Here is a 27,163-nt window from a genome sequence, read left to right on the forward strand (position 1 = left end):
GCACTGAATGTATAAAATAATGAAAAAATGCCCAAAAATGGCTATACATAACAAGCCCAACATAATTGCAGTGAATAAATACCCACCAACGGACCCGGGGAAGACCCCTGCGTGCCTTTTCTTCCTCAAGGGATGAATTAAGAGGGCTCTCACCCCTCTAGACCACCGTGCGATGGAAAATGGCGATGAGGACAGATCGGTGCGTGCAAAGAGGGAGCGCATGATACTCAGCACTCAACGATCAGCGCAAGCAAGGACGGCAAAGTGTCATACGTGTGGCGTGGTCTCGTTGCCATTTTTTTCATCGTTCTATACGCATTCATTGTTTGGACTTGGTATATGCAAGTGCCTATATAATAACTTCTGTAGTTTGCAGTACATTGCTGAGACTTGTTGTGCCCTTTATCCTTATACCTATTGGATCTGTGACTCTTATTGCAGTTTCCTTCTGCATTATTGTCATGTGCGTTATTCATTTTTTCAATAAAGTATTTGTAGTTTTATGGTGCTTTACTCCTTTTGTCTCTGCGCTAACATGTAGTACTGGAGTAGGGATCTACTGGACTGTGTTATTATGGGGTTAATAATGTCGGACCTGACGATATGCCCGGCCCCTGTACTAAGAGTTTCCCTATGCCTTTATATTTAAGATGGAGAAGTAGTATTTATTACATAGGTTAATACGTAGTGGGGCTCCTTTGGCCATAATGACATTGCATACTCTCCGTGGCATACTTTCAACAAACATCTGATACACCTCAGCTGGTATTTCCCTGCAATCATCCTGCAAACATCTGGTGAGTTCTCTCAAAGAAGATGGACGCTGTTCAGATATGCTGAGGCAATACTCCAGTTTGTCCCACAGATGTTCAGTAGGGTTCAGGTTGGTATCTGTGCAGTCAGTCCAATCGTGGAACATCCATATCCTCAAACCAATGTAAACAGTGTTGGATCTGTGACGAGGCACGTTGTCTTGTTGGAAGTATGGCTGACCATTCCCAGAGTATTAACACATTGTCGGCAGCACGTTATTGTCTAGAATGTCAGGGTCCACCTTTGTGTTCATGATTCTTGGCCCTACAACCAACGGACTGAGACCATGCCACATAAGACATCCCCAGACCATAACGGAACCTCTGCCGTACCTAACTGTTGGCACAACACACTGTGTTCAACGACAAAGTTCCTTGTATAATTGTATATGGTCCAATGCATCCTCTTTTAGAGAACTCGTTTGCAGGATGAATGGAGGGAAATACTAGCTGAAGTGTATCAGACATTAGTAGAAAGTATGCCACAGAGTATCTTTTGTGGCGTCCGGCTTTGCCACGACAGATTGGCCGCCCCGTGTGGACGAGATTTTTGCAAAAAATCTGTTGGGCTAAGTGTGCTATTGAGCGGCTCCATAATGGTGGGGAATTGGATATATCTTATTCATGTTGCAGCCTCTTACATTTCAGCTTTGCTCTCTAGAAAAATATTCCATGAAGCCATTAAGTTCATGCAAATTGCTGTAAAGAGTTGTGACAGGTGAGCGTGACGCCCTCCGATGCTGCTGATTGGCGGATTGCTTGGTAAAGCCGCTGTTACATTCAGTTCAGCCCTCCTGGATTCCCCGAGTCACAGATGTCAATTATCAACAATATGACAAACCTGTTCCGCTTTCCAGTAGAATGCAATCCCTTCCCTGTGGCAGACGCTCTCATAAGACGGCCGATACCCCACATTCAGAGACCACAACCATTATTCCCCCGTCATCCACGCACCAACATGTAGTCGGTGACCGATGTGCGCCGCTTACCTGGCTGCCCTCTTTCTGCCAAAACACAGCGGGTGGGGGATTCCCTTTGGTCTCGCACTGGAAGGTCACTGTGCGCCCCTGGACTACGATCTGGTCTCGCGGTCGGGTCACCAGCTGCGGGGGAACTGCAACAAACAAGAGGTGAGTAGCGAAATCAGCCTTATATACAAACGCCCAGCTACATCCAGAGGCCTGCGGAGGATGTATCACAGGACAGGATTAGATACACTAGCTCAGCAGAAAGGATCACATGGTAGGATTAGATACAGGGACTCAGCAGACAGTATCACACATGCTAGGATTGGATACAGGAAGTCAGCAGACAGTATCACACATGCTAGGATTAGATACAGGAAGTCAGCAGACAGTATCACACATGCTAGGATTAGATACAGGAAGTCAGCAGACAGTATCACACATGCTAGGATTAGATTCAGGAAGTCAGCAGACAGTATCACACATGCTAAGATTAGATACAGGGACTTAGCTGAAAGGGTCACACATGATAGGATTAGATACAGGGACACAGCAGAAAGTATCACACATGGTAGGATTAGATACAGGGACTCAGCAGAAAGTATCACACATGGTAGGATTAGATACAGGGGACTCAGCAGAAAGTATCCCATAATAGGATTATACAGGGACTCAGCAGACAGTATCACACATAATAGGATTAGATACAGGGACTCAGCATCACACACAGCAGCTCAACAGAAGGTATCACATGTGATGGGATTAGATACAGCAGCTCAAGCAGACATTATCACACAGGATAGGTTTAGATGCAGCAGCTCTGCAGAAAGTATCACAGGGTAGGATTAGATACAGGGACTCCAGTATCACACACAGGAGCTCAACAGACAATATCACATGTAATAAGAGTCAATACAGCAGCTTAGTATCAGCAGACCGTATCACACATGATAGATGCAGTAGCTCAGCAGAAGGTATCCCACAACAGGATTAGATACAGCAGCTCAGTAGACATTATCACGCTATAGGATTAGATACAGCACATAGGATCACATAACAGGTTTAGATGCTGTAGCTCAGCAGACAGTATCAAGCATGGCAAGCTTAGATACAGTGTCTCAGCCGACTGTATCATAGACAACAGACAGTGCCATAAGAGGAGTAGATAGAGTAGAAGGTATGACTTTGGATACGCTCTCCCCGGAGACCCTCGTATACGCCCCCCCCCCCCCCCCGGGTTGGTGCTCATTTTTTACGCAGCAGATCTCTCTCTAATGAACAGCAGAATTGATTGGCGCCGTATTGATTATCTGTGTATGAGGTTAAATGATGTTCGGGGGAGGGGGGGCGGCGCTGGATGGTGGGAACCCATCCTGACGGAAACAAACACTAAACATCAGATATTTTATGGCTAATATTCCGCTCCTGTACAATAATGGAGGGGAAGCATTCACGGAGTTTATTATTAACCATTAAACCACCGGCGGACATCAGTAAGAAGCATCCATACTGATACAACGTCCCCGTCCAGAGATACAGAATACAACAAGATCTCATTGTAATTAAGGTTTGGTGAGCATCCTCTTAGCCCTCCGCTAATTACTGCCTCCCGTACGCGCCAATCTCAGTGCATTCCCCGCCTGCTGAAGGCCTCCCCGAAGCTCAATGGATGGATGCAGCGGATTAAATATTCATAATCCCCTCTGTTTTATGTTCCGTGGGAGGTGATGAGCGCAAATATACGCGGATGTGTGCATGTTTCATCATCCTGCTATTGGTCAGGAGACGAGCGGTCGGACGCAGAGCCATCATCATTAATACACCGGGTCGTACAAACGCAGACCCAAATCCTGATAAACTTTCAATTTGCTTCAAAGGGCTCCGCCGACGCCGCAGCTCATTAATAATGATATGGCAGGACTGAGCGCTCGTCGCTTCCCCCGCTCTTAAACCGGCGGCCTCGAGTACGGCAGCAGATAGGGCGGCTCGGCTTATATGGGGTAGAAGGTGAGCAGCTGCTAGGATACCAGCCGGGACTGCAATATTAAAAATGACAGGAACAAAAGGTTCTGCAAGCCCCCAAAATATCTGACTTCTACTTAAAGGGGTTGTCCAGCTCTAAACCATCAATGGCCTACATTCAGGACATGTCATCAATAGTAGACCGGTGGGGGTCTGTTGTACAGGACCTCCACCGATCAGCTGTTCACGGAGTCTGTGTGCTCATGCACTTAGCTGATTTCTGCAGGAAGCACTGCAGTGGACAGGCTTGGTATTGCAGGCATTGAATTGAATGGGAACTCTACTTGTAATACTAAGCCTGGCCACTGCAGTGGAAACGGAGCTGTCTGCTTCCTGTACAAATCAGCTCAGTACATAAGCACAGAGACCCCATGAACAGTTGACCAGTGGAGGTCCCATACAACAGACTCCCTCCGGTCTACTATTGATGACGTATCCTGAGTAGAGGCCATCAGGAGCTTACAACTATACAACTCATTTAAAAACAGGGTGCTACATGTTCATCCTGATCTTTCTGGTTTGTGAATAAAATGCCAGAGACGCAGCAAATACTGACAATAGGGAGAGGGTATTGGCTATACAAAATAACCATTCAGGGTGTGTGAAAACCTGGTTGTCTGCATTATTGTTATTTCAGCTGCTTTAAGGGGCTGTCCAATTATAAGCTATTAATGGCCTATATTCAAGATAGGCCATCAGTAATATATCAGCAGGAGCCCATTGCACGGGATCTCTACCAATCAGCTCTTCACGGCCTTTGTGTCCTCATGCATTGAGAGCTAATTTCTGCAGGAAGCAAACAGCTCCGTACTCACTGCAAGGGCAAAGCTTGGAGTTACAGGCAAGGTTCCCGTTCACTTCAATGGCTTGCAATACCAAGCTTGGCCACTGCATTGAGAACGGAGCTGTTCACTTCGTGCAGAAATCAGCTCAGTGCATGCGCACATCGGCCCCACAAACAGCTGATTAGTGGGGGTTCCTGACGACGAACCTGCACCGATCTACTACTACTGACAAATAGACACTGACATCTACATTACCTAGGGATGAATCACACCTTGTGAAGAACATACAGGAAAGAAAGAAGAGTGACTGTTGCCCCCCAACCCGCCTGTCATGCATGAAATGAGATGAAATGGATACTTACAGAATGGGCCGACTGGTGCGATGACGTGAACACACAAGAAATAAAAGAAAGCATGGGATGAGTATACAGTGCAATGGCTGGACAACACCAAATATGAACAGAATGCTGCAAACTATGGAGTCACTGATATAGACAGGGTTGGTTTACATTGCTACGTGGCCAGCTCAGCATGTCAGGGGTTAATCCGCCATTGGCTTCATGTGACATTGTGTCTAATTATACACCCCAATGATTAGGTTCACAGAGCTCTTACCGTGGACACTGAGTGAGCCCGAGGCCTCGGATTTGCCGACACTGTTCTCCGTAATACAAGTATACGTCCCTTCGTCCTCCGCCGTCACCCGCGAGATCCGCAAAGTGTTGTCACTGCGAATCTCATACCTGCAATTAGATTTATTGGAGTTAGAGGTTAAAAAAAAATCAATTTCCAGTTGTAATAAATATATTCAGAAAGAGCTGTGACCATACACCCTATTCACGTCCCGACCTCTAGGGGGCGCTCACCTGCTGACTAGTCTCTACAGTGTCTTTTAGCTCTGCTCACAGCTATGATAAGTGTCTACAGCTTAGTCTATTGCTAAAGGCCCATCTAGAAATCAATGATGACTCTTATCAGCGCCGCACACTGATTTTCTCAGTGGGCGGCGCTGATAGTATTCTTTCAGCTGGTATCCTGCTGAGATTTTAACTCTCTAAGTAGCTAATTAGCTACTTAAGAGTTATGCAAAGATGATCACTCAAAACTGTCACTCGAGCTATCATCTTTCAGTCTAAATGCACCTTTTATATCTCCCCACATCGCATGTTGCCTGCTCTGCAAAGGGATGTTTTGTATCTCTGCAGATCAGACAGTATGGCTGCCTGCCGTTAAGTTTTTTGAAGTCCAAGATGGAAATTTGCAGCAGAAACATTGCGCAAATGTCCCCAAGTGTTGTGGAGGAGCCTCAAGAAAAGCAGGAGATTCAGGTGTAATGGAAAGAAACAAAACCCAATCAACAATAGTGAACAAATAAAAGCCCGTCTAATTACCTTCCCCGGGGTAACTCTCCTTCTTCCTTCCGCCAGCGAGCGGTGGGCATGGGATCTCCCTGAACCCCGCACTGAAAGTCCACGATATCATCTGCCAAGACCACCTGGTTGAGGGGTCTTCTTACAAACGTGGGGCGCTCTGCAAGGCAAGGGACAATTATGGGCACCTGAATATTACGGAAACCAGTATGAACTCCGCCAAAGTGGGTGCAAACTAAAGTAAAAAAAACTTAGCGGCCATTTCTCCAAGGCGCTGGAAAACTTTAGGTTGTTGTCTGTGGTTAGAGATTATATTCTCAGCCGGGGTAGCTTGCAGTATCCAACTTTCCTGCAGCTCTGACCAACAAAACTGCCTGATGGAAGCATGACTACATACTGTAGATAGACAGCTAGAGGAGAACAATCCTCGCGGGGGCTGCAAAGTACTTGTCCCCCAGCTTTCCCACAAAACGGGTGCTAAACCGTGATCTCAATGCTACAGCTAAGCGAACAGGAATGACTTGGCGGCGAGGGTTAATCGCGGCTGTTTTTCTTCTTTCCCATCGGAAGTGTCAGGAATGTGATTTTCTCTCTTGTGGTTTAATTCTCAGGATAATTAGGCTCCATTTTCTCCTCCTACAGAACAAATGTCTCTAGTTGTGCCGCTATCTCCAGTATGAATCACTTCCTGGCATTGAGCGACACTTCTCGCTCTGCAATACCACAAATTGCAACGTACCGAATACCACCAGCTGCGCCGGCTCGCTGTCTCGTTCCCCCACCATATTGGTCGCCACGCACACGTACATCCCAGCGTCTGTCTTCCTGGTATTGGAAATCATCAGTTTTCCTCCCCGGATCTGAAAGGTAGAAGAAGCATCAATGTGATGATGTATCAAGACTCGGCAGAAGTGACAAGTAGGAATGGAACCTGCGCATGCTGCGGCGTTGTACGTGGAAAGTACGTCCGTTGGTATCCGGGTCACCGGAGCTCAAAATATAATATGGAGTCTCCGAACAGAAGCAACTAGACGACGGAAAATTCACACGCCATTCACACGCCACAAGAAGATTAGATCAGTCGGATTCGCACGGGCGTTTTTGCGCGCACAATACACAGAGAATAAACCCCATTGGTTTCAATGAATTCGTTCACATGTACGTATTTCTTTTGCGCAAAACATCTTTTTTTTACTACACGCAAATGAACATGCCTTGTGCGCGGAAGAAGTTCAGTAAAATACGCCGATGCGCATGCAAAAAAAAAAAAAGCATAATTCATTCCACGTAAATGCTCCGTGCATGCAAATACACATACGCTCGTGTGAACTCACCGTGATGCGCTCATCCTTATCAGTAATGCGGACGTTCTCCTTCTTCCAGGATATAGTGGGCTCTGGGTGGCCCCTGGGTGGGATGCACTCCATCACCGCAGGCTCTCCTGCCGCCACCACCACATCGCTGGGAGTCTGACGGAAGTCGTCCCGTAAAACTGGAAAAAAGGAAAAAAGAGTGTTATATGAGAGAAGAGCAGCATCGCTGAGTCCCCCCCATCCATCAGAGTACCACAGATTACATGTAATGTAGTCACCGCCATCTAGAGTACCGCCACGCATATAATCAGAGCACTACCGCTTATTAGTACCACCACGGATGGGTGATAATGGTCTCTCATTATAAAGCATGGCACCAAAGTAATGTAGTCATTGCAATCAGAGTACCACTGCCGATGTCCGCCATCCCTCCCTTCTGTCCGAGTACCATCACTACAACGGAGGTACATGTACCGGAGTACCACCGATGTAATGTAGACCTCACACTGCGCCGCCCATACCAGAGTGACCAACAGGTACAGCGTTATTACAAATGATCTTCCTGATGTGAAACCTCCATAACTCCTGTTTAAGGAGACTCAGATACAGAAATTTGATACGAATGGAAAAAGTCAAAAATTTTCATTGCCTACAGCCTCCAATCACAGCACAGCTCTCATTTCTCAAGCTGCTGAAGTCAGAAGTGAGCGGTGACTACTAAACAAATGGATTGGCCGTGCAGGTGGTGACGATAGTGAACCTCTTCCTTGGCCTCCACGTTCCCTGGACCTTACACCTTGTGATTTCTCTCTGGGGGGTTGTTAGTCTACATGCCCCCCTTACCACCCACCATGTAGGATCTGTGGCATCCCAGAAGTCATTGCATCCATTAGTCATGATCTGCCACAATGTGTATGGCAGGGACTTTATTACAGTCTCCAAGTCTGTCCAGTGACAAAGGGGGCCACATTGAACATCTCTGATGTGGAGAACATTTTGGATGTTGTGCAACAAAACATTTTGAGTTTCTGTTTCCATCAATATCAAATTTCTGTATCTGAGTCTCGCCAAACAGAAGTTATGAGGGGTTCTAACCGGGAAGATCATCTGTAATAACCCTGTATTTGCCCTTTTCTTGGCTGGTCGCAGACATATTTACATAGGCAAATGGTGGGGAATGAATGCTCCTTAAGCCCCTCACTGACCTGTGTAAAAGGGCCTTAATAGTAGATCTGGTCCATGCTATTTCTCTTTAAGGCCTGTGACGCACTTGTCTTGTGTCTGAGTTACACCTGAGAGGCTTGGACGAAAATCGCCTTACATACCTGCCTGCGTGGTGCCCAAAATATGGAAGGCCTGCACTTGATATGCATTTGCATGTCCCAATTCTTGTCCGTAATAAATGCGGCATCTGGATGGTTTTTAAGACCTCACCCCCCCCTCCCCCTTCCCTTCCCGCTGCTACTGTAAACGCTGTGGATTTTCCATGCGGAAAGTCGCCACGGAAAATGAGCAGTAAAACCGCCGCTTGTGGAAATGCCCATAGAGTATGTGCACACAGGGGCGGATTCGCCACGGGCTTCCTGCATGGAAAGCCCACAACATTTACGGCAGTAGCAAAGTGAATTAGATTTTAAAAACATTGTTCACACGCTACAGAAAAAAAAAACTATTCAAAATCCGTGCAGAAATTGATTTGTAGAGCGGATTCTGGATCCGCAGCGGGTCAATTATAGATTTTGGGTGGTTTCACTGCTTATTTCTGCCACAGACTTCAATAGAGAGTGAAATCTGCTGTAAATCTACAGCTGTGGATTTGGTGCATCAGCACTAGCTGAGGCTATACCATTCCTCCCTGCTGGGGGGACAGTTTAAGTATCATTACAGTAACACTAGAGTACCTATTACCCATGGAAAACGCTGCAGATTTTCCGCAAGGAAACACACCCCTTCCTGTAAAATTTTTGTTAAACACCTCAAATTAAAAAGTCTCCATAATAATTGCATACCAATGGCTTTGTTTCGAATCCACTATGCTGGTGTACAGAGGCGAAATTGTGAAAATGGAGTCCCACCCATGTAAAGTACTCATGCCCTCTTTTAAAGACACCTTGCAAATATCCGAACCCTCCCCTCTATTTTCGAAGGTCGCACCCCCAGAGTGACACCCAGCGACCCTTCCTATCTCCCTCCAGGCACAGCCTCATCTGTCACTCCGCTCGCTCCCTGATAACTGATGATTTATTTCCGACTTGTGTTTGTTAAGGATTCGGCACAGTAAAGAGGAGAAGATTCATGACTTTCATTTAAGTGTTGACACATTCAGAAAAATCTTATTAATCAAGTGGCGTCTTTTAACAGATTTTAATTATTTAGCTATAATCGTCCCTTCTTCCCTATGTCAGTCATAGCGCTGTACCCTGATAGGAGGGCAGTCGGCGGAGGGGAACAAACATTAGACCGGGGTCTCTGTGTCTGCAGTGTGCGCCACATACACTTACATCCTTCATATCCAAACACCCTCACCGCTAAGAGAAGCCCTACAAGCCCCTGTAAGGCTAAAGTATTCTGAAACCTCAGGTTCACAGGTAGCTGAGTCTCATCGACAACCTTCTGGGGTCACCATTCCAATATTCACGAAGTTGTCGGCCAACTTTTCAAGTAGTCTACCCTGAGGGCAATGGCTATTTGCATTGTACAGGATGTAGTCAAAAAGCCGGCTGCAGCGCTATATCCCAATACTGGTGTCCTACATGGAAATTATAAGAGGAAGGCATGGATGCGCTACATGCTGGTACGGCGCACGGGGGCCCCGGAACATGGATTTCAATTTTGTGTTGTGGCCCCTGTAAGAGAGTGGGAGTACAACCAAATTGCAAAGTTGAAGAGTAGTAGAGGGGCAGAAATCCAGTTTCTGCGTCTCTGTAAGGCCACTCCCACTCCGCGATTTTGATGGTGTTTTTGAACGCATGTTACGGCGTTTAACGCCCCCCATCATTGTGATGGGAAATAAGGTGCATTAAAAAGCGTGAAAATAAGCAGACAGCGATCGAGCGCAGGTCTGTAAAGGTCTGAAATCAATGGTAGGGTTATATGGCGGTTAGCGCCACGTTTAGGATGTTTTGCTAGTCACGGTAAAAAGCGGTGAGTGTGATGGCAGCCCAAGTCCCGTGTAATGGCGGCTATGACTGAAGTTGGGAAGTTTACTCGAAGTGTCCTCCTTTCGCTAGGATATTTGCATGGAGCCGTTCAACAGTGCAGTCCAGGGTTGACGCTATCTTTGCAGGACCGCGTTAGTGAATGGCGAATCACTGATTAAGCGCAGATGCAATGCAAAGTACTAGTAAGAGAACAACCCAATCAGAAGACAATGCAAAGTTCAGCATGAACATGTGGGTTGGAATTTGGCGCGATCGCCTCGTTGGTATCGGAATCCGACTTCCTGGGTGATCGCCCACCATCGTAGCAGGAGGCGGCCACTTCCAGTGCACTTTCCCTGCTTCAGTCACAGCAGTGGAACACGGAAATCAGATTTCTGCTTCTCACATGCTGCGCTTCAACTTTGCAATGGGGCTTTCCTTTTCTTATACTCGTACCATCGTGTAGGGCATCCATGTCTTCCTATCCAGGTACGCTGTTATTACTGTATAGGACACCCGTACTGAGATATAGCGCTGGTCCCGGCTTCTTCATTACACGCTGTATTCTCTGCTGCTCTTGGAGTAAACCTTTCTTCCTATAGTAGTGCAACAGATGTTAAAAGAAACCATGATTGACATTAACCCACCCCACGCCGGCTGTAAGTGCGGCACACCGCAGAATTGTACAGACCGCTCTCCCGTATGACATTGGGGGATGTAAATCTTCACACTTTGCTTTGTTTGGCAATTCACTGATGCATTTTCATTAATTTCCATTGTTAGAAGAAGTATTTGACCTCAGCCATGTGCAGGGGACATCTGCCACAGAGGGGGGCTTCCTCCGCATGGCCAGGACTAGTCACTGAACATCTGTCCAGAAACATCTGCAGCAACTGAGGGTCAAATTATCCAGATCACTTAGATAATTAGTTGTCTGCAGAGAAGACGGGGAAGTGAGCACTAAACTTGATTACCTCTGAAAGGGAACCCAATGATGACAGACGACATGCAACCTCCTCACGTAAGCAGCAGGTCTGGTCATGAGTCAGGTGCTGCAAATGGGGAGATCCTCCAGATGTGCCGGGACATGGACACCCCTCACACACAGGGTTAACGCGGGACAGAATTTTGTCCCGGAACTGAAGTGGTAGGGGAGGATGCTGCCTGCCGTTGTCCATCAGGTCTACTGGTTTCAGGTCCACTATTGGCCATCCAAGATGGCCGACACAGTCTTCAGACTACCTAATCGCACAGTACATTGGTAGTGTTAGGGCTCATTCACATGGGCGTATGTGTCCTGAGTATCTTTTACCGCGTATGTTAAATCTCCATAGCCCGTGATGTAGGTGTGAGTGACCTGATAGAAATCAAATTGCTTATAGCATTGTGCGGAACACATACGTCCGTGTGAGTGAGTCCTTATGACTACCAATGCACTATACGTGCTCTCTGATTGGCCAGAGCTACTCATGTGATCAGTACGAGCTAATCAGAGAGCAGCGTACAGTGGTAAGTTAGAAAATTGCTGCAGCCATCATGGACAGATAAAATGGGGGCCGGCATGACTGGAGGGGTGGCAGAGAAAGAACAAATTCAGGTAATATGCCCCCCTGTCCCGTTATAGAATTCTGGCCCAAAGTTAGAGAAAAACTTCAATGAACCTCTAAAGCAGGTTGTCCATTTTTCTCCTGTACTTGACTGCAGTAATCCTTCAGCTAGATAAAGGAGCCGCCACCTGTTCATTTGTTAAAGGGCCATTCCAGCGAAAACACACTTTTCCATGCCCGCCCCTCTCACCTGACTGTCTGTCACACTCTGGAGGTCTCCTGTATATTGCAGTCACTTCCATACAGTACAGCCCCCTGTCTGATGCTCATTAGGCACCATCTTGATGATGAGATTTTTGCTTTCCCTTTCACATCAATCCCATGATGCATGAGCACAGCACTTACTGAGGTTATACCATTCCTCCCTGCTGGGTGGACAGTTTAATTAGCATTTTCTTCTATATTCACCTCAATAAGCTACAGCCCATAAGTAAACAGTCAGTAGCATGAGCAGTGATCTCCTCTATTATAACTGTGTGACAGGAGCTGTGTGATTATCATCCAATTCCCACAGAGTGGCCCTTTCAACACAGAGTTGCACCCTCAGCTGTCTGTAGGTTAATGCAGACTGCTATAGTGGGTGTTAAAAGAGCAAGTTTGCTGTTCAAGACAGGCGAGTGAGAACCACAGAGGGCAATGTAATTGGGACCGTATTGGTGGGGTGCGTGGGGAGGGTTACTCAAATTTCCCAGAAAAAGATATAACTATGGATTTTTTTTACATGGACAGATTAATGTCCTGTAAGAAGCGCTGACTGATGATATGACAAGCCGATAGGCAATTAATTACTTTCATTTTTATGTTACAATTATAGTAAGGGGTTTGAAACACGATCATTTGTGTGAATATTTGTCACATTATTGTTGGCTGCACATTCCCCGTTTACACTGGAAGTAGTTAAATGTCAATATTTAGTAACATGATTATTGCTGCACTTCATTTCTGCACCCACCAGGACCTTCAGAAAGGTCACATGACACTGGTCATGGATTTCTATTGCTGAAGGGATTAGCTGAAGGGCTGGGTATAGAAGAGAGGTCCTGTTCCTGGACTCTGGTGCGACTAAAGTTACAGAGAGTGCAAGTAAAAGAAATACTCAGCTAGTGAGAGCTGCAGCAGAGCTGACTGCCGCTGGATTTACGCACCTGAAAGAGTCAGAGAGGAAGACCTGGGTGACCGAAGTAGCGTTTACCGGCAGATAAAGTCGGGACTCCAAGGACAGATTCAACTGGTGCCAAAGGAGACTTTCAGTTGCCTGATTGCGATCAATGACAGCAAGCTTCGAGATTTAAAGGATGACAACGGTGACGGCAAAACCGGCAGCAACTATCTGAATAGGACACAGACGTGATTACTTCCTAACGTGCTGTTAGCTCCTAAGAGCATCTGGGAAGCCGCTTACCCCCTGCCAGGGTGGGACCATAAATTAGCTGTGATATTCCAAAAGTGAGCATGTAGTGCATCTTATCAGTACAGACTGAGTAAGGCCTCCCGTCCACAAGCGGATATTTGCTGCGGCCGTCCACACCACATACCGCCCATGGCATGCTATGGGAAATAGATCCTTCCTGCACACTTGCGGAAACCAATTTGTTGCAGCATGCTCCATTTTTGCGCAGAATCTGCGCGGATGGATTCCACTGAAGTCAATGGAAGCTGTCCGATCCTCGGCCCTTCCGCAATGACATTGCAGAAAGGCGGTGGATTCCGCGTCATCATTAGGCGATGATGCGGAAAAAGCAGTAGTTTAAAAAACTATCCACAGTACAGATGAAAACGAAAGCAAGCAGGTATGCACGGACGCCGCTGCTCCCAGGGCCGGGTTCCGCTGCAGGATCCGGCTCTGCAGGGGGCCTTATAGCGGTAATCGATCATTAGTGACCTGCTCTACGGTGCCCAGATAATACTACTGCATGCTGTTGTTGTAGCTTTCATCATCAGACACTTGCTCTTCTAACTAAGCCTGCGTGAAGCCTTTCCATAAATGGCGCCATATTCCGCACCTGCTGCAATACAACAGGATGTGCTGCTGACAAACGATACATTGTAAGCCTGTATAAAAGTTACAATCGATGATAAACATGCATTTTATTACACTGTTGCAGCGATTGGGAACAAACGCTTTTTTTTACGAATGATCATTGATCGCCCCGCGAGTCCTTGAGAAAAGGCGGAAAAACTTTTTTTCTCCCAGAGACTCGGGGGGCTGTTGCTGGGATCTCCCAAATGCAGCTGCTGGGGGCCACATGTTGACAGACTTGAGGGTCCCCTTTCAGGGACCCAATAGGAGTCTCTGCTAATAGGACTCGGAGCTGCAGACAGCGCCTGCCCTCTGTCCTGCCCCCTGCTGGGATGGATTTCCTGCCGGTGTCCCCCACTTTATCTTCCATTATAATAGGTCCTCGCTCCGTAATAATAAATTGAATTATTTAAGTCGCAGCCTGTCACCGTGAAGCAGACAAAGCTTTGTGCCCACGATATAATTGTTCATTAAAACAAATGACACTTTCTCTACCCGCAGAAGCCACGCTGTCAAAGAGCAAGACGGAGAAAAAGTGATTAATAAGATTGTCGCCTTCCCGGCAAATTCAGTGCAAGTTTCGTCGGCGTGACAGAGAAACATGAGTTTAATTCTGCGTATTAAGACTGTGGATCCGGATGAAGGACGCAATGAGGATTCCAATTACGTTAATTGAAAGGAGTCTGCAGTATAGCGCTGCCGCCATGACACTCCCAAAATATTCTGGGTAACTAAGAGCTACTCAAGCTGCACTGAGTACCAAATACTAAAACCGCCAAATGCCCTGAGACCGTGATGTCGCGTCCTTCATGGCTAGAGACCTGGCAGTACAGCTACCCAGTGTTAGGCCTTATTCACAGGAACGGATATACGTAGCTATTTAGCTGCGTCCACAAATCGCGACCATCTGAAGCATTGGATTCCAATGTATTCGTTCAGATGAGCAATTTGTAGCCATGTGAAAAAAATTGCGCCGTCAAAAATAGAACAGCAGCAGACGATTTTATACGCTGCGCCCAGAGATAGGTCTGGCCCTATCTTTAACCGAGATACGCTGGAGGCTCCCATAAGAGCGAACGAGCTAGCGGTGATGTGGTTCAAACGAGAATCGGCTCGTCTAAAAGGACCCTAAGAACACAACGGTAACACCAAAAGACCTACAGAAGACTTAACAAGCTGCAAGGACCTCTATCAGGTGTCTTCTAGGAAAACACTGCACAATAATGGTGATCACGGAAGGGTAACAAAACTGGTGTCCAAAAAACATTGCAGACCATCTCAAGTGCTGAATGAGACCACCCGATGTTCCACAGTGCTTCTATGGACAGATGAGAGAAAAGGGAAAATTTCAGCACAAATGCAGAACATTTTATGTGGCGAGGACACTGCACAACAACAGAGAAACCTCAGACCAACTGTGAAGCCCGGTGGATCAAGCATGATGGTTTGGGGTCCGGATGTCTTATCATCATTGAGGTAACAAAGAATTCTAAAGTGTAGCAAAACATTTTACAGGACAATGTAAAGATAAGGGCAGAAGCACATGACCTCAGCGGAAGAGACGTTGGGCGATACAACAAGGCAATTACCCAAAACACAGAAGAAACGCAACATTCTTTTCAACTCAAGAATGGTTGAAACAGTTAAAGATTTGTGTATTGTAACGGCCAAGTCAGAGTCCTGACCCTAATCCGATTGAGATGCAGTGGCATGATCTGAAGAAGGCTGTGCATGCAAAGCATCCCAGAAATATTGATGAGCTGAAAACACATTTACAGGGAGGAATGGTACAGAATTCTCCCAACGTTGTGCAAATCATATTTACAGCTACAAGAAACACTTGGTGAAGAGGATTTCTGCTAAAATGGGATCTACAGGTTAGGAAATTCAAGGGGTTTACTTTTTTTCCTGCCTGGACTGTGGATATTCACTAAATATGTCTGACAAAAGACATGAATGGTATACCTATTTGTGTTATTCGTTAGATTGTGTTTGTGTATATTTGTGACTTAGGCCAATTTCACACGGGTGAGTGGGATATCAGGGCTCTTTCCCTTGAGTGTAGGCGTTTTTACGTGCACCCGCCGCTGCCGTAAAAACACGTGAACAGGCGCACATATCTAACGTTTGTGCGCCCGTTCAGACGGCACAGGCCCGGCGCATATACGAATAAGCCCTTAGGCTGTGAAACTTGGCCTGATATTACAATTGCCAACGTCCGGGGAGTTTTTCTGTCAAAAACGCCTCCAATCACTTCAGTGCACTTGAGATCCTTGAGGATAGTCAAGTGTCTCCTATGGTTTCAATGGGAAACCTCGTATCGCAGGCCGTGCAATGTGTTTTCCGGCCCCATTGAAATCAACGGGTGAGGCGATCCGATGGAACTTCCAATGACAGGACGTGCCGCGATTTTTTACCACACTGCAATACGGGAAAAATGCTTGTGTGTATGAATAGGGTTCATATTGGTGCGAGATCTGTACGTCTCGCAACGCATAAATCTCAAGTGATTTTCCCGGCCGCGTGAAAGCGGGCTTAAATAACAATCAGACCAGATGTTATTAGTAATCAATTGCAAGGGGTTCAATTAGTTTTCCTTGCAAATGTAGTTACATATTAATCATCTGCTTGATTGTTTTTAGGGTTACTGTCTCTTTGAATGTTATACACAGGAGGAGCCCTGAGGCCGGTTTTACGTATATGTTGGGATCTCTGGCTGGAGGTTCCATCACAGATCCGGATCAAAATACCGGAAGAAAAAGCGCTGCATGCGGGACTTCTTGTTCTGTCCAAAAGCCGGGCAGCTGGGCGGACCCCATTCTAGTCAATGGGGTCCGTCCGGCACTGTTCGGTTCTATCCAGAGACGGAGCCCTTCGGCCGCGGGGATTTCCCTTTCCTGCTCCCTGAAGAGAACCCCAGGCGCAGGTGTGAAACCACCCTAAATTCTAAAAGGTCGGGGCTCCCTCCTTCTAATGCCCTAGTTGGCAGTTCAATGGGCCGTTTAGCAGATATTGTAGATGCCCAAATCAACTTTTTATTAATGCAACCATGTGGCGTGTTTACCCGAATATAAGAGAGTGTCTTATATTAATTTTTGTTCAAAAAGGTTTAACTTTTTTACATGTATAGCTGCCTGGACGCTATTTGAATTGACTTTTTTAATTAACTGTTAGCAGGGCTTAATTTTGGAGTAGGGCTTATATTTCAAGCATCCTCAAAAAGCCTGAAAAATCATTTTGCATCCTCAAAAATTCTGGAAATCATGCCTTATTTTCAGGGTATGTCTTATTTTCAGGGAAGCAGGGTAGAATGTTGCACTTAGTGAATACATTTCCATCTGCAGGAAATGAATATATTTTAACTGACTGTCACTTAATTTACCCAAAACATCCAATAAATCTAAAGAACAATTGCAAGATTTATTTATTTTTTCTCTTATTTTAAAACATTTTTTTTTGTTTCCTTTGCTTGAGCGCAGAGGAATGGCCTTGTCAGACCCATTGTCCACATCAGCAGCATTGTTCTCTTGGCAGGGATGGAATGTTTTGTAATCAACCTGGCATGTTACAAAATAACAGCGCTGTAACCACGGCAACAAGCAATGGCCCCCACATACCAATCGGCTCTTGGTGAATGACTCGAAGGCAATTGTTTTCCCTCGCTTCTCGTTTATTTCACCGGACCTTTATGGAACGGATTCAATGGCCGTCACTTACATACATCAGAGGAAAAAAAATAAAAAAAATTGCAGTTGGAAGATACCATTAGGAGCGGAAGAACCCTTTGTGGTAAAAAGTAACTTTAAAGCATAATACATACAGCAGCGCTCTTCAACCTGTAACTGCGGTAAAACTACAACTCCCAGCATGCTAGGAGTTGTAGTTAAACCCTCCGATGGAGGGGAACAAATTGGGAGTCTAGGAGAGTTGGGTGATGAACACAGCGGGATAAATAAAGCAGCCATCAATAGTAATCAGCTTCCCATATGAGGTGCAGCTTGACAAGACGCTCAAAGGATTTCTATTCACATTGCCTGCAAAGAAAATAATGTATCCAGATAGAAATGGCGGATTTCTGCAAACCTCAGCATGCAGATATGTAAGGGATTATAGTTGTGGTCTGATTAGACTCTGGGTCTCGCCACCAGAAAAGTGCTTCCATCGTTGCCTGAAAAAAAAGGCTCTCAGGACACCGTTGGGTAGTGGACCTCTTGTTGAGAGATCGTGGACCACTAGACGCCTCTACGGCGCTCCCAGACATTTTGCCAAGGTAACAGACTTTGGGGGGGGGGGGGGGGGGGGGGCTCATCATTGGAATGAGAGAAGTAGGACTCCCCACCATCCAGGCCATTCTGACCAGACTGTTCGGAGGTGTTGGGACAAGTGGTTACATAAGGGCACGCACACGGCAAACAGAATCTGGACGGCCCAGCAGACCACCAGTAGAGAGGGTCGTTTGATCCACCAACAAAAGCGAGCAGTGCCAACTGTTTTATTGTCCACCATCCAGACACAGTTGGCACCTTCCTTACAGAACCAATCTCTGCGCTTTTCCAGGCACTTAGCAGAAAGAAATTTGGTGTCATGGTGCCCATTACATGTCCTGCCATTAACACCCTAAAACCATCACCTTCGTTTGCAGTGATGTTGTAAACCAGAAAGTTGGATTGCCATTGGCTGGAACAATATCGTCTTCAGTGAAGAATCCAAATCCTCTTTGGGAGCCAATGATGGTCGTGTTCCAGAATGGAGGCCTTGTGGTAAGCGCTTCAATCCTGCCTTTGCTGTGGAGCAGCACACTGTCTTCTGCTAGTGTGATCATCTGGGGGGACCATCGCATACGACAGTCGGTCACCTCTAGTAGTGGTACGAAGGACAACCACAGTTCAGTGATATGTTCAGGATATCCTGCAGCCACATGTGTTCCTCTCATGGCGGCTTCCAAGAGGCAGCAGGATAATGCTCGGCCACACACAAGGGGGTCACAGGAATGTCCCCACAACATTGTCATACTTCCGTGGCTGCCCGGATGCTAGACGTATTGCTGATTGAGCATTTATGGGACCCGCTGGGATGTCAGCTTCAGCAGCCTACGAGTGTGCAAGATTTAGTGGCTCAACGGAAACATCTGTGGGCAAATGTGTTGCAGGATAAGATATGGAACCTGTATGCGTCCATGGTGGACTATATCTCAACATGTATCCAGGCTAAAGGCAGCCCAACAGGGTACTAGAGTCTCCATGACCATCCATATCACATCTTCTATCTAAGTAGAGGTGGCCCAACAGGGTACTAAAACCTGCATGCCCGCCTGTAGCACATCTTGTATCCAAGTTAAAGGTGGTAAAACAGGGTACTAGAGCCTCCATGCCTGCCCATATCACATCTTGTATCCAAGCTAGAGGTGGGACAACAGAGTACTAGCACCTCCAAGCCCGGTCATATCGCATATTGTATCCAAGCTAGAGGCAGTACAACAGGGTACTAGACCCTCCATGTCTGTCCGTATCACATCGTGTATCCAGGCTAGAGGCGGTACAACAGGGTGCTAGAGGCGGTACAACAGGGTACTAGAGCCTCCATGTCTGTCGTTATCACATCTTGTATCCAAGCTAGAGGCGATACAACAGGGTACTAGAGCCTCCATGCCTGCCCATATCACATCTTGTATCCAAGCTAGAGGCGATACAACAAGGTACTAGAGCCTCCATGCCTACCTATATCACATCGTGTATCCAAGCTAGAGGCGGTACAACAGGGTACTAGAGCCTCCATGTTTGCCGTTATCACATCTTGTATCCAAGCTAGAGGCGATACAACAGGGTACTAGAGCCTCCATGCCTGCTGTATCACATCTTGTATCCAAGCTAGAGGCAGTACAACAGGGTACTAGAGTCTCCTTTCTATTGTACAGTTCTCCACAAGAAACCTATCCTTCTGCTCTGACATTCGATTCCGACAACTCCTTGGTGCATTATTTTTTTTGTCTGTCAATGAGTGTATTATTGAATTTCGGGGTACTCGCCCTTTACAAATGATTGATCAGCTGAGAATGAAGGCTGTAGGTGTCCTGATGCACAAGGTGGCTCCAGAATAAGCCACCCACATACATTTAGCATAGTACGATCCCGCCGATTCCTGCAGAGAGTAAACTGGAGCCTCGGGTGTCGCCTCCGAGAGATGGAGAAGCATCTTGTGCCAACATGTCCCCGGCCGCACTGATCCCTCCCTATAATTGAATTTCTGGGAAGATGACTTGACCTTTGTGTCAATAGTCCCCCGTATCAGGTCAGTCGTACGATGGATTTCATTAGACCCTGAGAATACAAGGACAGATGGACATAGTACATGCTAATATTACGGTGTGAACATACGTGTCGGCCACCCTCCCCTGACCTGTACAGCCCTGCTCACCGCTTCAGTGTTATAAACCACTCCCATCTATTATTCTCCATTAACCGATCCGTCAGGCACGGCGCGCGCATTTTAGTTTCGTCTTCCCATGCTATGCAGCGTTGGCGACTGTTGTGTCTAGTAGCGGTTTATAACCGTGTTCACCAGTTTGCTCTCGGTCTTTCCCAGGATAAGTTATTTGAGTTTTGATCTGGCCATTTTCTTAACTTTCATTCGTTTTACCCTGACCGCGGTGGTCGGTGTTCAGCATCATATTCATTTACAATTTTCTAATAATCAAGGAGTTAATTATATTAATTTTTTTAATTGGGATTTTTCCACTTTAAGAATCCCTCAAAATGTTGTTGATTAGTTGCAGATTGCTTGAATTAAAAATGTAGGTGTTAATTACCTTTATTAATTACCGGCTAGGCACATTGCGCCCGAACTGGCGGGCTTTGCCATTGCGCCTGATGGAAGGTTAACTTCTAATATCCATCAGGTTTCCATTACTCTACTGGATAGGATAACGCAGCAAGACACCGTTAAAGAACAACAGAGGCCTGATGGAAAATAACTGATGCAAGTGTGAATTGAGCCACTAACAGGGGTGGACAAAAATATGGAAACACCGTACGAAGTGCATGCCTTAAAGGGGTTGTCCCGCGATAGCAAGTGGGGTTATGCACTTCTGCATGGCCATATTAATGCACTTTGTAATATACATCGTGCATTAAATATGAGCCATACAGAAGTTATTCACTTACCTGCTCCGTTGCTGGCGTCCCCGTCGCCATGGTGCTGTCTAATTGCCCGATTAGACGCGCTTGCGCAGATGGGTCTTTTCCCTTCGGCTCGGCAGCAGCGGCGTTCTGGCTCCGCCCCCTTGTACGCGTCATCACGTAGCTCCGCCCCATGACATGTGCTGATTCCAGCCTCCTGATTGGCTGGAATCGGCACATGCGACGGGGCGGAGCTACGCGATGACGCGTAGAAGGGGCGGAGCCAGAACGCCGCTGCTGCCGAGCCGAGCCAAAGGGAAAAGACCCATCTGCGCAAGCGCGTCTAATTGGGCGATTAGACGCTGAAATTAGACGGCACCATGGCGACGGGGACGCCAGCAACGGAGCAGGTAAGTGAATAACTTCTGTATGGCTCATATTTAATGCACGATGTATATTACAAAGTGCATTAATATGGCCATACAGAAGTGTATAACCCCACTTGCTGCCGCAGGACAACCCCTTTAAGGTAACAAATCATATTTCAATAAGACATGTAGAGACGGATTTTAAGTGGAGGTAATATGACACAGATGCTGCAGGGCAGAAGTGAGGATCTATCCAAGCAACAAGGTTCCATTGGTCAGGGGTTTGAGCCACTCAGCTGAAGTTACCAGGTCACTCCCAAAACCACCCAGAGCAGGGCAAGAGGTGAAGTAAACACAAATTTCGCAGAAAAAGCTCTCAGCCAAGCAGGGGTCAAAAGAGTAAATCAGTGCTAATGATTACCATACCATTTATTTCATATGGCGTTTCCATATTTCTGTCCACCCCCTCATATATTGGCCTACAGACTCTCCAATAATTCCTCTTAAAGGGGTTGTCTGAAAAAAAATGAACAACATTCTCCGTAGAGGTCCATCGGTGCTAAAATAACAAAAGGAGAGGTACTTAGTCCGCAGGATCCAGTGCTGCTGCCCTGCTGATCTCTCGGCGTTTGTTGTGGAAGATGTCACCTGGCAGCTGCAGTGTCATCATTCTGAACTCCTGGCATCATGGTGCCCAGGATGTGAGTGCTGATGCCAGGAGTTCAGAATGTGCAGTCTCTGATTGGCTGCAGCGGTCAAGAGACAGTGGGCAACATTATCCTCCACAACAATAGCTGAGAGATTGGCAGGGCTGGATTGCAAAGGTTGAGGACTGGTAGGTACTGCTCCTTTTATTATTTTAGTACTGCTGGACCTCTGCGGGGGGTATTGTCCGATAACAGGTCGACCCCTTTAAGCTGGGTCCATGCTTAGAAACTGGTTTAAAAAATACTGTTTGAAAACGGTCTGTGAAGAGTTTGCAAATGTTGGAAACATATTTGAGAGAGTTTGCCGAATGTTTTGAGCCCAGGTCCGCCATAATGGTTCGGATCCAAACCAACCCACTTTCTTTGGAGAAGATCCATTTTTTTCCGATCACACAATGATTTGTGTTCTCTGTGAACTTGGGCATGAAATGCCTTTAAAGGGGTGTACCATGTTTATCTCTTATCACCTATCCACAGAATAAGTTATAAAAGGTTGATTGGTGGGATCTCAATGCCGAGACTCCCAATGATTCCGAGAATGGTGGTCCAGTGTCCCCCTCTCCTGACTGCGGACTCGCAGCATGGAGGAGATGTAATAGAACGACCGTGCCACCCCATTAATGCGGGTGATAGTGGAGCGCTTGTACTCAGCTATCTTTGTCAGCCCCTTTGAAATGATTGAAGCGACACCGCGCATGTGTGACCGCAGGTTCGTTCAATCAGTCATCACTGTGGGTGGGTGAGTGACGAGAAAAGGGGAACATGGGACCCCGTTCTCAAGATCAGTGGAAGTCTCAGCAGTGAAACCGCCACCGAACAGACTCATCACCTATCCTGTGATGTTATCACCCAGCTATACTAATGACTTGACTCTACCCATCTATAAATTATTAGGAAGGCAAGAGGTGTCCCACTACCATACAGAACTAGGCAGATTTGTCTTGGGGTCTCTCGGAAAGCCCCATAGAGTCACCCAGCTTTCCCAAATCCAGATACCAATGAATTAAAGGGGTATTGCAGAACTTTTTCTATTGGTGACCAACAAGTCATCAATAGGTGATCGATTAGGATCTGCCACTTGGATCCCCGCCAGTCAGCTGATTCCTGCGGGCCAGCACACAGCGGTCCGGATTGCTTTTGCAGTTACAGACCTGTTGAATTCAATGCAATACCAACTCGGGCCACTGTGCTCTAGTCAGCGTTTTCCGCTTCCTCTGCTGACCACCACAACAGCAGCAGCGGGTATCAGCAGCAGCGGGTATCAGCTGCTCGGCGGGGATCCAAGTGGCGGGTCCCCATCGATCATCTTCTAATGACTTATTGGTCATCAATAGAAAAAGTTAACAAAGTCCTGGAATACCCCTTTAATTTTTGTCCTGGACACGAGGTTCAATGATGACTTAGTAGGAATATTCTATCTTTAATGGGCAAGAAAGTCACAGCGAAGCAGGAGAAATGGGCGGATGACGGCAGGAATTTTCCTCTGTTTTTCACCAGAGGCGCTAAGTGGCAATTCAGGGCGCATCATCTAATTGCCGGCAGGCGATTGAATACACAAAGAAAAAGGCAAATTCAGCAACAGACGACAATCCGTAGCCACAACTCCCATCATGAATGTTGTTGTAGCTTTACAGGTTGCAGAATACCCATGTAAAGGGCGCGTACTACAGGGGTGTAAATACACAAAGTCCTCGGAGGCAGCCGATCCGCAAAAACATCACTAAATAAATCCCGTTTGCCCCCTGTATGATGTAATATTTATTGCGCCCCGTTGTAAAGCGTCTGGAGTCATCGCTGCTTAGAACAACACTGCGCTTCCAGAGACTTCATCCCAGACAACAAGGCAAAATAATCAATACACGAGGCAGCGGCGGACTGCGCTTATACATAACAAAGGCGGCAGCCGCCTCTGCGCGTGAGGAGCCCTGCAGCTGCACGGAGGTATCCTCCATAGGCTCACGCGCTCCGCCTTGTAAAACACAGTAACAAAACTAAGTGTGAAGAGAAAAAGTTTCAAATGTCAAAAGTTTCAGGAAACTCTGATCTACAACCCATTCTCGTAAGTCTACTTGCACGGACGAGCACAATATCGGTCTGCGAATCTTGGACTGATATCACACTTGTAGACCAGCGATTTTTCCTGCGGTTGTGAAGCATTTTGCAAGAAAAACACATCACATTTCTGCACATGTGAGTTGTGAAAAAAAACAAAAAAACTAAACAAAATCGCATGTAGTTTCAATAGCTAGAAAGTAAAAATGGAATCGCGGCCGCAGGAAGCCTGCATTTACATGCGAATGTGGTGCCATTTTTTCCATCCTATTGGCAAAAATGTGTGATGCTTTACTGGAATCCACCAAAAACAGAACATGCTGTGAATTTAGTTGCAATTAATACCCTTGACGTGGGTTGCGAGTTTACGTATTTTGGCCAAAATATTAACCAATACTTTGTATTTATCATTATTTTTGCAGAAAGCAGTCTGGCTTTAAATTGCTGGGGGAGTCCGGGAGGGGTGTTAGAGCCGCTGTGGTTCAGGGCAGCCCGCCGGGCTTTATCATATGGGGGGCGTCATTAATAGGTTTCAAGCTTGCATGGTGCACCACACATGACACCCTCTTTTATGTCTTATCTATGTGCAAGTATAACACTAAGCAGCCCCCAATATCTTGCAGGCTTGTGAGGGGTTGATCAGTATTTTGTACCTGGACAATGCTCCTCCATATAGCAATGTGCCCATCTGCATGCTGACTGCTTGGCTGATCCATTTAGACAGTAAGCTCCTATGGCACGGATAGTTCTTGATTCTGCATCGATAGCTTCTTCTCCATTGCATAATATGTTGGCGCTCTATAAATTAGGATTATTATTGTCGGATGCCGTTAATCCAACATCCGACAAAACAAGTTCTACGGCTCCAGAGCGCCCGGCTCATGGCGGGAGTCTGGAGAACCGGATAATTCGTCGGATATTAGAGTCTCACTGCAGGCTGAGGAGCGGCTGCTCATATCATGGGATTACAGCAGCAGAGGAGGACGACATGCGGATATTACACCCCGATCAATATGTGACATTGTTCTAGGGCAAAAACCTTCATTAGTGAGCTTGGATAACAGATGGATGCCCGGCCCCGGGGGGACGCAGCCCGCTGTCTCGTATGAGCCGTGCGGGAGTCAATGAAAGATGGCAAGGCAGAGGAATTCCATCATGGCTTATCCCAGCCCGTGAATACACACACACATACATTATATATTATATATATACATATATATATATATATATATATATATATATATACACATATATATATATATATATATATATATATATATATATATATATACATATATATATATACATATATATATATACACATATATATACACATATATATATATATATATATATATATATATATATATATATATATATATACATATACATATACATATAGGGGCTCATCGTACGCCGCAGTCCTGTTGACATCTAGCAGCACACTGAGGAGGGCCTCGTTTTGGTCTCGGGCCCTAGTTTGTCCATTAGGAGCTGGGACCGAGCCCGTAGCTGGTGAGCAGGAAGAGGCACGTTGTCTCCATGGTGCCGACTAATTTTCGCCCTCCGATGGCCAAATTAGCCGCGCTTGCGCAGTCCGGGTCTTCTTCTTTTCTGAATGGGGCTCCGTGTAGCTCCGCCCCGTCACGTGCCGATTCCAGCCAATCAGGAGGCTGGAATCGGCAATGGACCGCACAGAAGCCCTGCGGTCCATGAAGACAGAGGATCCCGGCGGCCATCTTCAGCAGGTGAGTATGAAGACGCCGGACCGCCGGGATTCAGGTAAGTGCTGTGCGGGTGGTTTTTTTAACCCCTGCATCGGGGTTGTCTCGCGCCGAACGGGGGGGGGGGTTTAAAAAAAAAAACAAACCCGTTTCGGCGCGGGACATCTCCTTTAAGTCTGCAACCATAATTCTATATTCTATGCGGAATCCACCTATAAAACCGAAATAAGTGGATAAGCCGCACATTTCCACTGTAGATTTTGCTGAGGATCCACAATCCGTGTGCGGAATTCTGACGCACGTCCGCATGAAGAAATGGAAACGTGTTGGAATTCCACACACGGATTTTGCCCATGGACAGCTGATCTGCGGCAGAGTAGATAATGATTTCTGCTGTGCCTTTACAGGCAGAATCTGCACTGGCTTCCCCTAGGGGTAAGTTCACAAGTGGTAGATTTTGGTGCAGAGCCGCACCAGATTCCACGTCAAAATCCAAACCCCACTGTGCGGACTTCAATATGGATTTTGTTACGGATCCGCAGCAGATATCGCTTTTTGGCCGTGTTCAGACTTTGTGTTCTTTGTTGCACTGTTTTTGCATTTCTGAAACGCAAGTAAAAACTGTAACATAAAAACACCCGCGGTTTTTAAAAATACATGCATTTTTTTTTTCAATGTGCTTTTTTGCTACGGTTCAGAAACGCACAAAAAAAAAACAAAAAGATGCAAAAGTGTGAACGCAGCCTTTGAATTGAAGGGGTGAAGTCTGCTGCGGATCCACTGCTGATGGTGCGGGTTTGACACGGATTTTAGTGCAGACTTTTCTGCGGAAAATCTGCATCAAATCAGCTATGTGTGAACGCATCCGAAAAAATGCAATTAAGAAAAACAAAAAGGAATGAAAATAGAAAATTAGGAAAATTTAGGGATTGATTACTGAAGATTACAGGGATTTAACGCTAATAAGGGATGTCACCCAGCTTTTTAGAGCCCCTGAACGGCAGCAAATGATGTAGATCCTGTGCGCCATTTATAAAGCGTTAGTCAAGCATCAAGGAATCTGAGGCAGATCTACGTCTGCAAAATTATGTATAAACTCAGATGCAGAAATCCTGGGAGGAGACGTAATGATCGTGCATCCAGCGCACGTCCCTCCAGAAGCC

The 27,163-nt window shown here is 46.4% G+C and overlaps 1 protein-coding gene and 1 long non-coding RNA gene across 3 annotated transcripts in view; one reads left to right on the forward strand and one right to left on the reverse strand.

The window, feature by feature from the left end:
* ROBO3 (roundabout guidance receptor 3) overlaps positions 1-27,163 on the reverse strand; it is a 355,409-nt gene that overhangs the window by 53,934 nt on the left and 274,312 nt on the right. The window contains exons 4-9 of one of the 2 annotated variants that reach the window (XM_066606663.1): positions 7,289-7,446; positions 6,694-6,814; positions 5,976-6,114; positions 5,200-5,327; positions 4,947-4,958; positions 1,802-1,926 (exon numbers count right to left, since the gene is read on the reverse strand). In XM_066606663.1, the coding sequence (XP_066462760.1) occupies positions 1,802-1,926; positions 4,947-4,958; positions 5,200-5,327; positions 5,976-6,114; positions 6,694-6,814; positions 7,289-7,446 (683 nt within the window). The remainder of the gene's footprint in view (positions 1-1,801; positions 1,927-4,946; positions 4,959-5,199; positions 5,328-5,975; positions 6,115-6,693; positions 6,815-7,288; positions 7,447-27,163) is intronic. The other variant, XM_066606664.1, reaches the window with a different exon arrangement.
* LOC136632065 (uncharacterized) lies at positions 1,855-7,101 on the forward strand. The gene is made up of 2 exons (XR_010793131.1): positions 1,855-1,942; positions 6,597-7,101. It is a non-coding gene; the product is annotated as an uncharacterized lncRNA (long non-coding RNA).

The sequence above is a fragment of the Eleutherodactylus coqui genome, chromosome 6, assembly GCF_035609145.1.
Source record: "Eleutherodactylus coqui strain aEleCoq1 chromosome 6, aEleCoq1.hap1, whole genome shotgun sequence".
NCBI lineage: Eukaryota > Metazoa > Chordata > Amphibia > Anura > Eleutherodactylidae > Eleutherodactylus > Eleutherodactylus coqui.